The 15,699-nt window shown below is 38.0% G+C and overlaps 2 protein-coding genes across 3 annotated transcripts in view; both read left to right on the top strand.

Annotated features, from left to right (window-relative positions):
* The first annotated feature begins 384 nt into the window (after positions 1-384).
* Positions 385-3,352, top strand: rpl22 (ribosomal protein L22). The gene is made up of 4 exons (XM_060858536.1): positions 385-502; positions 1,227-1,331; positions 1,821-1,945; positions 3,165-3,352. The coding sequence occupies exons 1-4, from the start codon at positions 452-454 to the stop codon at positions 3,307-3,309; spliced, it is 426 nt and encodes a 141-aa protein (XP_060714519.1). The 5' UTR covers positions 385-451; the 3' UTR covers positions 3,310-3,352.
* Positions 3,353-5,165: 1,813 nt separating this feature from the next.
* Positions 5,166-15,699, top strand: part of chd5 (chromodomain helicase DNA binding protein 5) — a 50,792-nt gene continuing 40,258 nt past the window's right edge. For both annotated transcript variants that reach the window (XM_060858484.1, XM_060858485.1), the window contains exon 1: positions 5,166-6,109. In XM_060858484.1, coding sequence (XP_060714467.1) covers positions 6,043-6,109 — 67 coding nt within the window. In that variant the 5' untranslated portion in view covers positions 5,166-6,042. The remainder of the gene's footprint in view (positions 6,110-15,699) is intronic.

Here is a 15,699-nt window from a genome sequence, read left to right on the forward strand (position 1 = left end):
CGGTTCATGAAGTGATGGGCCAGTAACGCCTTTGAGTATGTGGCTTGATGATGAGGTGGTAGCTTGGATGTTTGGGGTCAGCAGTAACTTTCACTGTTGTTCTCGAAGCACCGATTGCTGAATTTGCTGTTATAATGATAAAATCTTATACAGTAATACTTCAAAAATTGTGGTATATGGCAAATCTAACAATAATACATTTCTGAGTAACTTGCTTCATCACACACGCCCACTCTTGATTATCTAGGAGCTATTAGATGTACTCCTTACATCTTTAGTACTATGGAGCAAGCTAAATATAATCAAGTTTATTTTTAACTTTCTGGTCATTACTACAAGTAAAAATGAGAAATAAATCTAACATAATCATTTCTCTGGAGCACTCGATTACATTTTCCTGGAGCTCATCGATTAGATCTGTGATCATTTCAGTGGCAGGTGCTCAAAGCGCATGCGCGCCCTTTCTCCTCCCTTTCTAAACGAGTCCGTCATGGCTCCTCTCGTAAGTATTAATGCGGCTGGAAAACGGTCGAAAATCTCGCGTCTCGTCCTGGTTTGTGGACTGAAAACGTGACAGGTTTCAAACGAAACCCTCACCTCATGTAGTGCGTGATTAAATTCCGGTTTCGCTGCAAAATCGTGTCTTTATGAGCGTTTGTTTATAGTGGGTCTGAAACGAGGCCTAGGAAAGCACGTTGTAGGTCTAAAAAATAGGCGAAATAAAAGAAAAAACAACAACAAACAAACCGATTCTGAGTTTAATGCACTGGAAAATGGAGTGAATAACGGAATTTACATGATATAATAATGTTTCACTGTTCTGGTTAACGAGTTGAGTGCGAATGAGAGAAGCTAATGCTAAGCTAACGCTAAGCTAACTGCTAACCATGCATTTACCTCACATGCTGTCTAGTGACAAAAAGGTGAAACAATAAAAATCCGTCTATGGTGTTAGTAAAGCTATATATTTGTCCTTACTTATTAATTAATAAAACTGATATGTCGCAAATTAAAAACTATCATAAACATACAATACTTTTTTTTTTATAATTATATCTATTTATTGGCATAAAAACTATAAACCATCCTTTATAAACATCCAGAGACTAGTTAACGTCTCCCCGGTGCCTTATGAACATCAGCTGCTCACAACTGTTCTTTTCCTATTTTTCTCTGCTATGCTTGTCTAAAGAGTCATGGGTCATATGGTGTGATTGTGTTTACAGAAGAAGCCTATAGTGAAGGGTGGGAAGAAGAAGAAGCAGGTCCTAAAGTTTACCCTGGACTGCACTCACCCTGTCGAGGATGGCATCATGGACGCCGCGAACTTTGTACGTACACATGAGGATCTGTTACAGATGTTATATTGGCTTGCAGGATCAGTGCAAGTATTTGACTTTTGAGTGGTTTGGTGGCTTCAGATTGAACCTCTTGCTGTAATTCAGACCTTTAAACCTGAGATCAGTTTAAGCTGAAAATCCAGCTGAGTTCAAACGGTCTGTTTTGATCCAGTCACTGTTTATTTGCTGATAAATCATTCTGATTCGGTTTCCTCCCAATTCGCAAACATGCCAAATGGTGGATTGTTGACTCCAAATTGATCCTGTGTGTGTGTGTGAGAGAGATTTGTTCCTTGATGAGACCTGGTGTTCTATCCAGGATGTATTCCTGGGTTAGACCCCAGATCTACAACAACCCTGACTAGCATAAATTAAGAGTTTAATAATGTAATTAAAAACAGTCAGATTATTAGTGTGCACGTAAATATACTCCTTTATAAGCAAGCTGATGATACTACTTCCTCCCTCTTCTCGGTGTAGGAGCAGTTCCTGCAGGAGCGTATCAAAGTGAACGGGAAAGCTGGGAACTTGGGAGGTGGCGTTGTGTCCATCGAAAGAAGCAAGAGCAAGATCACGGTGACCTCAGACATCCCCTTCTCCAAGAGGTTAGTATGGCTGCCCTGTTGAAAATATTCATTCAAGCCTCTATATAACTCTATATAGATGTTCTCTTTATTTTCTGGAGTTGTCTAAGTGTGCAGTACACAAGTGTGGGCCCATACAGCTGAATAAACTTTTGAAACAATGTCTGAAACAATTGCTGACTATCTACAAGTCAACAGATCACCATACTCTCTAAAAAAAAATGTCTGGTCTTTTTTTTCTTCTTCTTTTGTTATTTTTTGTAATAACAATTTTCATTCTGGTTCATTTACATTACATTGATGGCATTTGGTAGACACCCTTATCCAGAGTGACTTACATTTTATACAACTGAGCAATTGCAGATTAAGGGCCTTTGTTCAGGGGCCCAGCAGTGGCAGTTTGTTTGACCTGGGATTTGAACTTACAACCTTCCGTTATCCCAACACCTTAACCTGCCACATTCCCCGGTTCCATATGGAACCCTCTGTGGTGTCATCCGTCCTCGTCAAAATGTGACAAGTCCTGCAAAGAGTGCTCAGCTGAGTTACTTGCACCAGTTAGACTGTTCTCCGCTGACCGCTCTAATCAACAGGAAGTTTGGGGTTGAAGTTCAGCTTTAGAAATCTGGCATAACCAAGATGCTGCTTGAATAGGAGTGAAATAGATGAAACACAGATGTATGCGAAGTTAAACTGTTTCACTCGGACAGCTTAATGCAGTCAAGTTTTTAAGGTGTAATGCATATAAGGCGACATCACTGTATTAGATGGCCATGTGTTGCATTTTGTCTCTAATGGAGAAGCATTTTTAACCCCTTACTACAAGCATGCGAGACACCAAAAAACACTTTTCAAGGTTGTACCAGGCAGAAAAGCAAATTCACTGAAAGGTAAAGGATTTAGGATATAAGACATCTGCACGCTTCTGTTAAATACATTGTCTGTTTTTCCCCTCTTTTGAACACCAAATTTACTCAGGTTAACTTTTTGCGTTGCTGTTTTCTTACTGATGCTTTGTGCACATCTGGAAAACCCCCTCGCTGCCTCATCCACTAGAAATTTGTGGTTCTCTGTTCTGTCTCCTAGGAGCTTCATGTTAGTGATGATGCTCCTGACACATTCACCTCCCTGTATTTGCAGTCTTTACAATAATTTGGATATCTTCATTTCAATTGAAGGATTGTGTTGGAAATTTATATGGTTTCATGGGATTTCTGACAGTTTTTCTTTTGTTCCAAAGGTACCTCAAATATCTCACCAAAAAGTACCTGAAGAAGAACAACCTGAGAGATTGGCTGCGCGTTGTGGCAAACACCAAGGAGAGCTACGAACTGCGCTACTTCCAGATCAACCAGGATGAGGAGGAGGAAGAGGATGAGGATTAAACTCATGATGTTCTTTTGTAAAATAAATAAATTTTCAAAAGAATCAGGCTCTGCATTGATTTTGCGTGTAATGTAACTGAATATGAAGAATCTTTTTATTTGGATATTATACTGAACGTGTTACAGGCAGTTTAAAGCTAGTTATAGTGCGCCGTCTTAGTTCTTGCTGCTCTTAAGCATTAAGTGTTCACTGGAATGAAAAATAAGAGCACCCGTGACTGCACCCTTTTTTATTTACAGTGACTGGTGTCCAGTTGGGTTTTGAGGGAGAAAAGAGACACGTACTGTTAAAGGTGGAGTTTATTATGGGTTATACTTAATTTATAGGTGCAGATAAACATTTCATATATCAGCAAGTATAGGAAATGTCAGATTGTCATGAATATAGTGGCTAAATAAACATGATGTATAGATAAATTCTGACTTTTTTTTAAGCCATATGGCCAAAGGTGTGTGATGGTCAGGTGTTCACATGTCTTTGGATATATAGCTTATTTGTCCTTGTTGAACTTATTTCAGATGTATTCCCCCGTTACTGTTACTATTAACTCCACTTTTCTGGGGAGGATTTTCACTAGATGTTGGAGCACAGCTGTGGGGATGTGATCATTCAGCTACAAGAGCATTAGGGGCATCTCATCTGTTAAGATGGTTTGAGGTGCAGTTTGTTTCATTAGTTGTTCAGTGGGGTTGAGTCAGAGTCACGACACTCCACGTATTTCAACCTATATGCTTTGTGAATCAGGGGAATCGTCATACTGGGAAACAAAGGGCTGTTCCATACAACAATTTGGGGAAGAACTACATATGAGTATGATGGGAAGGTGTCCTTAGTGTATTCTTGGTGTATGTTAGAATAAATTTCCTTCATTAAAGCTACATAGAAAGTTATCAAATCACTGAAACCAAATTTTAACTATTATAAGTAAATAAAAAAAACTTATACTAATATATATGAAAGTAGAATAAAATATCCTTAATAACAAAACATTTGTATAGATACAATTCTGACATGAATAATAATACTAATAATTATCATTATTATTAGTATTATTATTATAATAATTATTATAATACTACTATTACTAATAATAAATATAATTATTCTTATTTTAATTATAATTATTATTCTTATTTTCATTATTATTGTTAGCATTATTATTACATTAGTATTATTATAATTATTGTAATAATAATAATAATTAGTAATAAATAATAATTGTTACTATTATTATTACTATTATTCTTATATTGTTAATAATAATGATGATAATAATAATAATTATTATCATCATTATTAGTATTAGTATAATAATTATTGTTCTAATAATAATAATAATAATAATAATAATTATTATTATTATTATTTTTATTATATAACCCACTATTGTTTATAATACACTTTATTATACATCCCTAATAACAATATAGCACTTTTCATTTATAATATCCAAACAGGCTTTATTTCAGAAGTGATTATAAAATAATGAGAATAAAGAATAAAAACTGAATCTTAACCCAACACACTGAATAAACCGGAAACGCATTAAGAGTTAGATTGTTGCTCATTCTGCAGAGCGCTCGCGCTTTTCTTCACTTCTTTGTCTCGTGCGCCTTCCAGCTGCGGTAACCTTGACAACCGCTCGTGACTTGCAGCCAGCCATGTAGAACAGCAGCAGCAGCAGCCACGCGCGCGCGTGGAAAAGCGCAACGATTTTTTTGCCTTATAAAACGTCAGTTTATTTCGATCCACAAGTCCCGTGCCATGTTGGCATCTACAGAGCTAAGCGAAGCTAAATAAAATAAAGAAGAAAAATGTCATTTCAGTGAGATAACAGCATTAATAGAACTCTTCCTCGCGCAGCCCGTGAACAGACACCTGTAAATGCATGAGCTTAAAGAAAAGGAATCATGTGATACAAACAAAAGGGGTGCGTTTATCCATCCTGAAGGCCTAACGTTAACTGTCGCAAAACCGGTGCTCGCTTTCCGTTTCCGCGGGCTGCCTCGAGACAACTTTCTTCGCGTCTTATCCCGACATAACCTCCGCGCGCGCGCACACTCGACCGGGGAGGCGATAAAACAGGGACAATGCGCGTGAGAGATGAAGGGGCACGCGGCGCTGTTTACACACACACACACACACACACACACACACACACACACACACACACACACATATATATACAGATACCACTCACGCGCTTCCGCTCACTACTAGTAACACCTGGTTACCAGGGCAGCACTACTAACTAGTTGCCTGCGCAATTATGGGATGGATTGCCATGGCAACCGACCAGACGTCACGAGCTGGAGCTGGGCATGTGTGTTCCATTTTCGTCTCTTATTTTCAGACACGAGGATAATTGGATAGAGGAGGAAAGAAGAGGGAAAGAAAAGATCGGAGCGCATCCAAAACCTTCGGATCTTCTTTTTGTGCATTTTTTTTTATTTTTCATTTTTTATGTTTTTTAAGTAAAAATCCTCACCTTCATATGTCCCTGTTTTTTTTTTTTTTTTTTTTTAATTCTCCATCTAGTCCTTTAAAAAAAGGCGTTGCTTAATCGGGAGTTTGTGCGACTTTTTTTTTGTTTAAAAAAAAAAAAAAAAAAAAAAAAAATCCCGGACGCACGGATGTAATTTTTGTGCGTGAGGACGCGCGCGCGCGTGTGTGTGTGTGTGTGCGTGTGCGTGCGTGTGTGTGTGTGTGTGTGCGTGTGTTATGCGGTGAAGATGCCCGGATCACTGAGCAACGAGGAAGAGGGCCAAGACGATTTGGATTTTGAAGACGACGTGCCAGGTGAGGGGAGTGAATAAAGTGGACATGGGAGGAGGAAGGAAAGAAGGGATGGAGGGAGGGAGAGAGAGAGAGAGAGAAGGAGGGAGGGAGTTTGTAGCCTTCAGAGATGTTCCTGCTGCTGGGTTCAATGCAGGGGGTAAATAATAAAAAAAAAAAAAAAGCTCGAACTCCTTACACCTAATAAAAAGGGGGCAGGACGCAGAGACACAGAGATGTCATAACCACGTTATCACAGCGCGTCATGATCTCCTGTACTGTCCCTCACAGAAAGCCTTCAGTCTGACCGACCATCCTGGGATCCTGCATGCTTTTGTGCTTCTCTATTTTATTCCCACACCGACCTCAAAAAGGCACGATTTCTTTTGCATCAATACGAGTGACATATTAAATGGCTTCTATTATAGGGTTTTACAAGAAGAGATCAAAATGCCTAAGACGTTTCATCCTACTTCATCCATCAGACTGGGCATCTTATTTATTTAGATGTACTTAAGTCAATTCTTAAACAAAGTATCACGGGACGGCGCTTGCGGCCGGGTCGCTGCTTTTGTCTCGGGTCAGAGCCACGTGTGACAGGAAAATATCACCTCCATACTACTTTTTACCATGTTAAATATTTCTCACCAGAACATCTGGATGCACTTGGACAAAATGTATAAAACATTGTTTGGTTTGGCGCAAGAAATTTGTCCAATTTTTAGTTTGGTGATCTTGACAATGTTAAAATTAGGGTTCTTTGGACGGTAATCAGATGTAACTATGTAAGAATTTTCTCCATTTTTGAAAGGGAATCCAAGTCGAACCCTTAACCCGAACCCAGCCTGACTCGCTGGAACAAACTCGCCAGTCAAACTACAGGTTTCAGCTGTATTTTTAAGATTGTTAGTGATCACATGGTCAAATATAAAGTATCATATTTGCTGTATTCTGTATCAGCATCCAATAAAAGGCATCCTCCATTTTAGCTCTTTCACTAATGATCCTCTAATGATAAGGAAATGATGGGCTTATAGGAAATTAAGCGTCGTACAGTAACAGTAGAATGCTGATTACGTATAAACTGTTTAAAATGCGACGTAAACATCGGCTTAAAGAGCCTGGATGTGAATTTTTTCGGCATCAGAGCTATGGGCATGTGTAACGATTATCTGACTCAAAGGTATTTGTCAAAACTAAGGCGTAATTTCATGATGGCATTGGTTTCGTTTTCAGCTGGCAGTCTTTCTTTATTTTCTTTAAATGTAACTTGCCCTTTATTTGTGTGAATTTGCCCACAGTAACTCACACTGTAGCTGGAAAACCAAACCATATGTAATAATATGTTACTGTCTCTACACCCGTATTCATCCTCCATTCCTGAGCAGACCATGTTAGTAAATATACTAGTGTGTTAATGTGTGTTAATGGAATTTATCCTCATTTTGATGCATTTTGATATGACCGTTATTAAGGTTGTGTAACAGAATGAATGACTACATTGTCTCCATTTACACATTTCTCGTAAGGTGTGTAACAATCAAACAACTCGTATTTAAGAGGCTGAGACTGAAATAAAATGAGGCCACGTTACATATAAAAGCTAGATGTAAACTGATATTAACTGTAAATATTCTCATTTTCTAGCAAGGTAATGTAATTTGCTTGCAACTCCTTGATTCTTTTGATTCTTTGAGTCAACTCTTTGATTTGACTCTTTCTCGCTGTAGTATCTCAGCAGGCTGAGAGCGTGGCCTTAATTATAGTTAAAGTATTGTTGCTTTAGGAATCAAAAAAAAAATCGTATCATATCATGTATCGTGTAGCAAGTGGAAGCCTGAGATTTACCTCTAGTTCATGAACGAGCTCCACAATTTAACATAGAATGGAGTAGAATGAGGAGTGTGGGTGCAAATTTCCCCACATTTTCACCAGTTCTTTTCTTTGAAGTAAAATGAAACCAAGAATGAACTAATCGACGCATGAAACTGGAATGATCTTTGAAAATCTTTTCTATTCACTGACATCAGTCACGAAGCCCCGCCCTGTTTTCCAAAGCGTTCAAGAAAAAAATGACAAGTGTTAGACAAGTAGATATTTAAAATATCTGTTGCTATTTCCTGTTATTAAAATATCTGTTATTGATAACAAAATATCAATATTTGTTATCTGTTTGATAGATAGATAGATAGATAGATAGATAGATAGATAGATAGATAGATAGATAAATGGATGGATGGATGGGTGGGTAGTTGGTTGGATGGGTGGGTGGATGGGTGGGTGGGTGTATGGGTGGGTGGGTGTATTGTTTGGGTGGTTTGGTTGGTTGGATGGTTGGCTGGATGAATGGATGGGTGGATGGATGGATGGATGGGTGGGTAGATGGAGGGATGGATGGGTGGGTCGGTGGATGGATGCTTTATTGATCCCAGAGGACAATCAGGCATGCAGTAGCAAGATTATCACAACCAGGCAAATGTTTTGGTCAAAAATGATCTAAATAAAAATGAAAGACAAATAATTTAACTCTGAAAGATTAAATAAGGCAACAGTTGAGTGTCAAAACTAAGACTTTACCAAGTAAGTATGATGTGATGATATGTAAGAAGTGATTAAATAGACTCATCACTGCCACTCATAGCAGAATCGTTCAAACGCCACAGCAAAATGTCCTCCATATGGAGGAATCAATTATATAGGAATAAATACATACTTGCTCTTGTTTTTTTGGCTTTTTATTGCAAATGCATTATTTGATTACTGCTGCTGATATCATGACATCCTCCTGCATCTACTCTGGTTCTTTAGCCTGTAGGTTCCATGCAATTCTATTATTTAATCGTTTGAAATAGGAGCGAGGTAATAAGTTGGGATTGCCGTGCCAACCTTGTGACGCATCCATGCCCTGATTTGGGACGTCAGCTTCATCTGCGTCTCGTCCGTCTCCACTTGCTCTTAATGTGAATCTACGGTGGACCTATTTTCCAAAATAAAGCTTCTAATGTTGCTTTTAATACACTCCAAGAATTGAGGGAGCTCCTCTGTAGCTCCTAAACAAGACTCATCAATCTCACAGTCAGATCAGTCTTTCTCTTCCTGCAGGGTGCAGGTGCCATGCTGAGAGAGATGTGATGAAGTGGCCTCGAAGCCCGGTTACGCTTCTTTATACCACCACGGCGCTCTGTTTGCTAAAATCGATGCCGTCATAGTTTTCTCGCCTTTAGCTGACTCGCGGTGCTCGGAGTTAAAAGAACGATCCTTAATATGGCTCTGTGAGCGGTTTGACTTTGAATAATTGTTCCTATTCGTTCCTCAGAAGAGCAAATTGATTAAATAAATTCATAGCCCAAGCTGAATATTTTAGGTCAGGCTTTGCATATAAACTACGCCACCGTTCTGCGGACCGACGCATGTATAATTCAAGAGCAGATTTGCTTCTTTTATTGATTTTGAAAAACGCCTTTCAGACTTCACTGAAGGTCATAAGCGAGTGCTAACTTATGCAGCGTTCAGGCTACACAGCTTTGGAAAGGTGAGAATACAGAATTCGGACTTTGCTGTGGACTTCAGCTGAATCTAGACACCCATCAGTGTAAAATATCCTGTTTTTAATCTAATTCGTTTAACTCCTTTACCCAGAGGGCAAAAAAAATGGAGTTTACTCCTGTTTTTTGTTGTTGTCATGTTCACGTGGATGATCGAACATCTTTGTCGTGTCTCACTCCACAGTGGTGTTAATATGAAGCTCATATGACAGGAGACACTCAGGACTTTAAGACTTTGTAGTGTTTCATCACTATTTCTGTTTTTCTCCAAAATACTAGATTCGGCATTTTCATAGAAAAGTTGTACACAATTGTTTATATCTTTGAAGTAAATGTCGATCTCAGACCCATTTCTTCTCTCTGAGATAACAGTTAAACAGCTTTAAACAGCTAAACTTTATCTTCACCCACTAAAATTCACTGTAAGGATAACAGAGGGAAGAACACACGTCTCACACTGAAAGACAACAGAGTTAATCCTGACATATTTTGGATCAGACTCACAGCCAGAAAATTGCTCGTTTACATTTATTGCGCTCGGTAGTCGCTCTTATACAGAGCGACTTTTATTTTATCTTGTTTTTATACTACTGAGAAATTGAGGATTATGGGCCTTGCTAAAGGGATTCAAACACATGACCTTCTTACCAGTGGTCCATCACTAAGCTACCACATCCCCTTCTCAGCCCACATTCATTTGTTTACACCGATCGAAAACGTCCCAGAAGTCTAGTTCCATTCTGACGGCACGACAGAAAGCCAGCGTACCGGAAGAAAAGCGGTGAATTCCTTTAATCATTTAATAATTTGTTTGAAAAACAAGTATCATCTCTCCTCAGACTCCTTCAGTCATTTTCTAAACTAAAACAAAGCATCCTACCATTTGGTTATGGCAAATTAAAAAGTCTCTCTCCAAGCCCTCGCTTGATTGGCTGAATCTAACGCAGCACTCAGACTCATTTGTGTTCATTTAAGCGTCGTTGAAGTTTTACTGCCGCATCGCAAGCCAGATCTCTCTCAGAGTCTTATAAAGAAGCTGCGCTGCAAACATCTGGAGAGACTAATGAGTGTTAGAATGCTCTGTGATGTGTGTACCTTTAGCACATTTGCAGCATATTTTATACTTATATAATCCTGAGTTAAATGGAGCACTGAGAAATCATTCTCTGAGTGTTTTCATAATGTGCCTTGTTCAATTTCCATATACAATTGACATAACAACAGGGGAAAAAGTTTATAAATCTTCCCATTTGTTGGCCTTTTTTTCACAAGCGTACATAAGCTATTATTATTGTTATTATAATTCACAGATAAGAATAAGATGATTTATGGACACAATTATTCCTTTAATGTTTCATACTTTTATCCTATAATACGTGCGTCTTGCTAGATTCTTCTTTTTCTTCCTCTTTTTCTTTTTTCCTTCTGTTTATTTTTCTTCTTATTTTTCTTTTCCTTCCTTCCTTCCTTCCTTCCTTCCTTCCTTCCTTCCTTCCTTCCTTCCTTTCCCTCCTTCCCTCCATCCATCCGTCCTTCCTTCCATCTTTCTTTCTTTCTTTCTTTCTTTCTTTCTTTCTTTCTTTCTTTCTTTCTTTCTTTCTTTCCACTCCTCTTTGCTTTTTTCTGACTGGGATTTAATGGGACAAAAACGTCCAAAAGTTTATAATATTAATTTCTTATTGTATTTTAATTTCAACCGTAAAAAAAAAAAAAATAATAAAAATAGTTTGATAAATTTTTATATTTACGCCTTTTAAGCCTATCCAGATGTTTTTGGTCTTGTCCGATATTTCAGTGACCTCTGATCTGATCGGCTAACAATAAACTTCATCTGGCTGATTAGTGACATCACAAGAATGAGGCGTTTATCTCTACTATAGAAACGACAGATATATAGAAAGCTTCAAACCGAAGCTTCTGATTGGAGGAGAGCTCAACTGCACCAGTCACTCGTACAGACCTTTAATACCTGAAGATTTATTAAAAAAAAACATGACTAGATAATAGGTTTGTAGAATGTCAGAGTCAAAATCTTCAAATGTTTTTAGTTTCTTGTTGGACTTTGAGTTTCTGCTACTAATATTTTATTATATATCTATATATTATATCTATATATTATATCTATATATTATATCTATATTTTAGGTCTACTGTTTAAACAATTGTAAAGATTTGAACGAACTTTCTGAGAAGTAAGAAGTCACAATGCTTTGAGAATAAAGTCGTAATTCATATGGAGGTAAAAAGTCACACTATTTTGTAAAATGTTTTGAGGGAAACCTTGAAATGAATATTCCACAAAAAACTTACAAGGATAAAGCCAGAATGTTTCGAGAATAAATTGCATAGAAAAAGAAAGTTGTAGCATCTGATATTCCAAGAAAGTAAGTCAGAATATTTCAAGGGGAAAAATCATAATATTTAAGAAATAAAAAGCATAATATTAACAAAAAAAGCTGCAATACTTTAGAATTTTGGGAATAAATTTGTAATAAATATATATAAGTCTTAAAAAGAGAAAAATCTTATTTTATGAGTGAAGAAGTATTTTTCTTTTCTGTTTTTTAATATTTGAGTTTTTTATTGCAGAGGCAAAACAACAATAACAAATTTCTCTGGTATCTCTTTAAAATGATCTTCAGTTTATATAAAAACTATTTATAAAAGAAAGGGAAATGTGGATGCAATATTTAAAATTAAACATAAAACAGGTTCTATAACAAAAATTCAACAGGAGTTCCAAAAATCAACAAATTTTTATATATCCTTTTGGTAATTCACATAGAATGTAATTTTCTCCGGAGTCAATATACTTTTTACATCATTCCAATCCTGTATTAGTGGCGGATTCGATTTATACCAGCACCCAGTTATAGCTTTTGTACTTGATGTGAGAAGTATTTATATTTTATATATATATATATATATACATATATATATATATATATATATATATATATATATATATATATATATGTATATATATATATATATACATATATATATATATATATATAATATATATTTATATACACACAGAGAGAGAGCAAAGAAATAGTTTTCAAATAAAGTTGTATTTTTATATATATTATGTGGAAAACTCTTTGTTTCAAGAATAAAGTGGTGATATATCCAGAGAGGAAAGTCATGATACTATGACAGACTGGTGTAACTGTATATACATAACACGTTGCTATAATGAGAGACAGCTGTTACAGCTGTTACGCCGCAGATGCGTTCTGTGATTTCTCCTTCCAACAAAAGAGAACATTTCCTACACAGTTTTACAGTATTACTGCATTCTCTCATATTCCACTCTTGTAATTTCAAAATGTTGTCGCTGCAACAAATATTATAATATCGGGGGATGTGGTAGCCTAGTGGTTAAGGTGTTGGACAATCAGAAGGTTCTGAGCTCGAATCCCACGTTGACCAAGCGGCCACAGCTGGGCCCCTGAGCCAGGCCCTTAACCCTCAGTTTGTATAAAACGAGATAAATGTAAGTGGCTCTGGATCGGGGCATCTGCCAAATTCTGTAAATGAAATCGTATAATATAGAGAAATGTTCCAAATTTGGTGCTTTAGCAATTTTAGTTTGATTTGAAACATGTTCTGATGTCTCATGTAATTCTGTCTGTTTCCTGCATAATAAAATGATAGAGTCTTTAAATGTATGCTGAAACAGGAAGTTATGTTTATAATTTGGGCAAATATTGCGTATATTTCACCTTTCCAGGTGAAAACAGGAAACAGCTTCAAGAGCCTTTTGCATCGCTTTAACATAACAGCAGAACCTCGCAGGAACACGACTCGGATTTCTCGTGGATCTATATTGAGTATCATATGATACTCGGAGCTCTGATACTAGAAAGAAGATGAACAGTATAACAATGAGACTGTTGCATTGCTTCTATCTCTTGTTAGCAATCCGGTGGATCTGCAAGAACACGACAGCTTCTCTGGAACGTGTAGTCTTTAATAACCGCTGTAGTCTTTAATAACCGCTGTAGTCTTTAATAACCGCTGTAGTCTTTAATAACCGCTAGCATCAAGGCTTCTGTTGTTAAACGTTGAACGGTGAACAGACCATCACACACATGCGCTCACTTCATCGATCCCGGACGCTTTAGTGAACGCTTTGTGAATCCAGCATAAATCGCAAAAAAAAAAAAAAACAAAACCTTGAATGCCCTCTCATGGAGCGGTTAAATGGAGGTTAAGTGGATTTTAAGGATAGCATGCAGGAGATACAGAAAGCCCCTTTTTCCTCGGCTCCCTCAGGGTGCAGTGCAGGATTTGAGACATGCTGCGTATTTCATGGCCTACCGCCTGAGCAGCAACATTAAGAGAGAGAGAGAGAGAGAGAGAGAGAGAGAGCGAGAGAGACGTACTTCTTCTCCATCATTACCGTCTCTTAACCCTGCTGCTCTATTCATTACTTAGCAATGCAAGACTCATCGCCACAGGCCATTTCTTTTGATTTTTACAGCTGTACAAGTGTGAAATGTAGTTAAAAGACTCTCCTCTTTATTTCAATTATTAGTAGAATAAACACCGTTCGTAAAATCAGATCTAGACCGTAAGAAAAACGGAAAACGCTCTTCTTGGCTAGTTTTTCCTTTCTTATGGCATAAAAAAAGCACAATCTAGATCTAATCCTCGCCATTCGACGCGTGAGATTTGAGGGAGGTCATAGGACATGTTCATGAGGACAACAGGGCACATATGAAGCTCGCTGAGGCAAAGAAAGGCTGCATTCATTAACATTAACGCTAATATTAACGTAGGAGAGTTTCGAATTGTTTTCTATCGTATCAGACAGCAACAAACAAGGAGCAACCCGTGATGGTAAAGAGGATGAACTGGGCAACGTGAGCAAGGGATATTAGAACATCATCACACTCAGTATCAGCGTAGACAAATTTCTGAAAATGAGAAAAATTTCAGTTCGTACAAATCAGCCATATGGTTTCCGATATCATTTGGCATTCTGAGTCTTTGTCAGAGAGTCTTTAGAAGTTTTGGTACCCTTTTTGACCTGAGCATGAAACTATATGAAATGATATTATTAAAATGATTGACACTCCTAAGGTTAATGTTTGATGAAGCCGACCCAAAAGACGGACGTCTCTGGGGTCTGGACGTGTCTGTCTGTGATATCTAACACGACTGGAGGCTCTCGTGAACATCGGCATCGGCATAGGGACGAGGCTGTAGGCGATCGCAGTCGTCGCCACGTTGACTACACTGATATTTCAGACAGAATATGCCCAAATTCAACATTCTACATCATGTCGACGCACAGACTGATTGACAGCTCAAAATAAGCTTAGAAGCAGGTAGCAAGAAGGTTTTCAATTTTCAATGTGCGAAAACAAACATTCATTCATTTTCTACCGCTTATCCGAACTACCTCGGGTCACGGGGAGCCTGTGCCTATCTCAGGCGTCATCGGGCATCAAGGCAGGATACACCCTGGACGGAGTACCAACCCATCACAGGGCACACACACACTCTCATTCACTCACGCAATCACACACTACGGACAATTTTCCAGAGATGCCAATCAACCTACCATGCATGTCTTTGGACCGGGGAGGAAACCAGAGTACCCGGAGGAAACCCCCGAGGCACGGGGAGAACATGCAAACTCCACACACACAAGGCGGAGGCGGGAATCGAACCACCAACCCTGGAGGTGTGAGGCGAACGTGCTAACCACTAAGCCACCGTGCCCCCCGTTTTCAACTAAACAGTATCATTTAATTTCAGTACTCGTACTGCAGACCCGTACTCAGAATTCGTTCTCTGCAAACAAGCGCCGTGAAAACACTCGGTGAATTGTCCCGAATTATTCAGAAACATTCTCCTGGTAAATATTTCCGCGTTTAAGCAGATGTTTATTTAGGTTCATTTACAAAAGAAGATGTCAGACACCTTGCTTAAAGTTTTTCAGTCTCTCTGCATTTGTTTGTTTCTTTGTTTACGTGACAATTTATTTTTAATTCATCTCGTGTAGAGAAATATGAGAGAGATTGCTGAGGGAAAGAGTTTTATAACTGGCTATAA

Source organism: Tachysurus vachellii, chromosome 22 (genome assembly GCF_030014155.1).
Source record: "Tachysurus vachellii isolate PV-2020 chromosome 22, HZAU_Pvac_v1, whole genome shotgun sequence".
Classification (NCBI taxonomy): domain Eukaryota; kingdom Metazoa; phylum Chordata; class Actinopteri; order Siluriformes; family Bagridae; genus Tachysurus; species Tachysurus vachellii.

Bases quoted from the DNA above. Each gene is read 5' to 3' on its own strand.
- rpl22 (XM_060858536.1), top strand. From the start codon at position 452: ATGCGCGCCCTTTCTCCTCCCTTTCTAAACGAGTCCGTCATGGCTCCT. The intron at 1,332-1,820 runs GTACGTACACAT...TTCTCGGTGTAG, and splicing joins TCATGGACGCCGCGAACTTT to GAGCAGTTCCTGCAGGAGCG. The intron at 1,946-3,164 runs GTTAGTATGGCT...TTTGTTCCAAAG, and splicing joins GACATCCCCTTCTCCAAGAG to GTACCTCAAATATCTCACCA.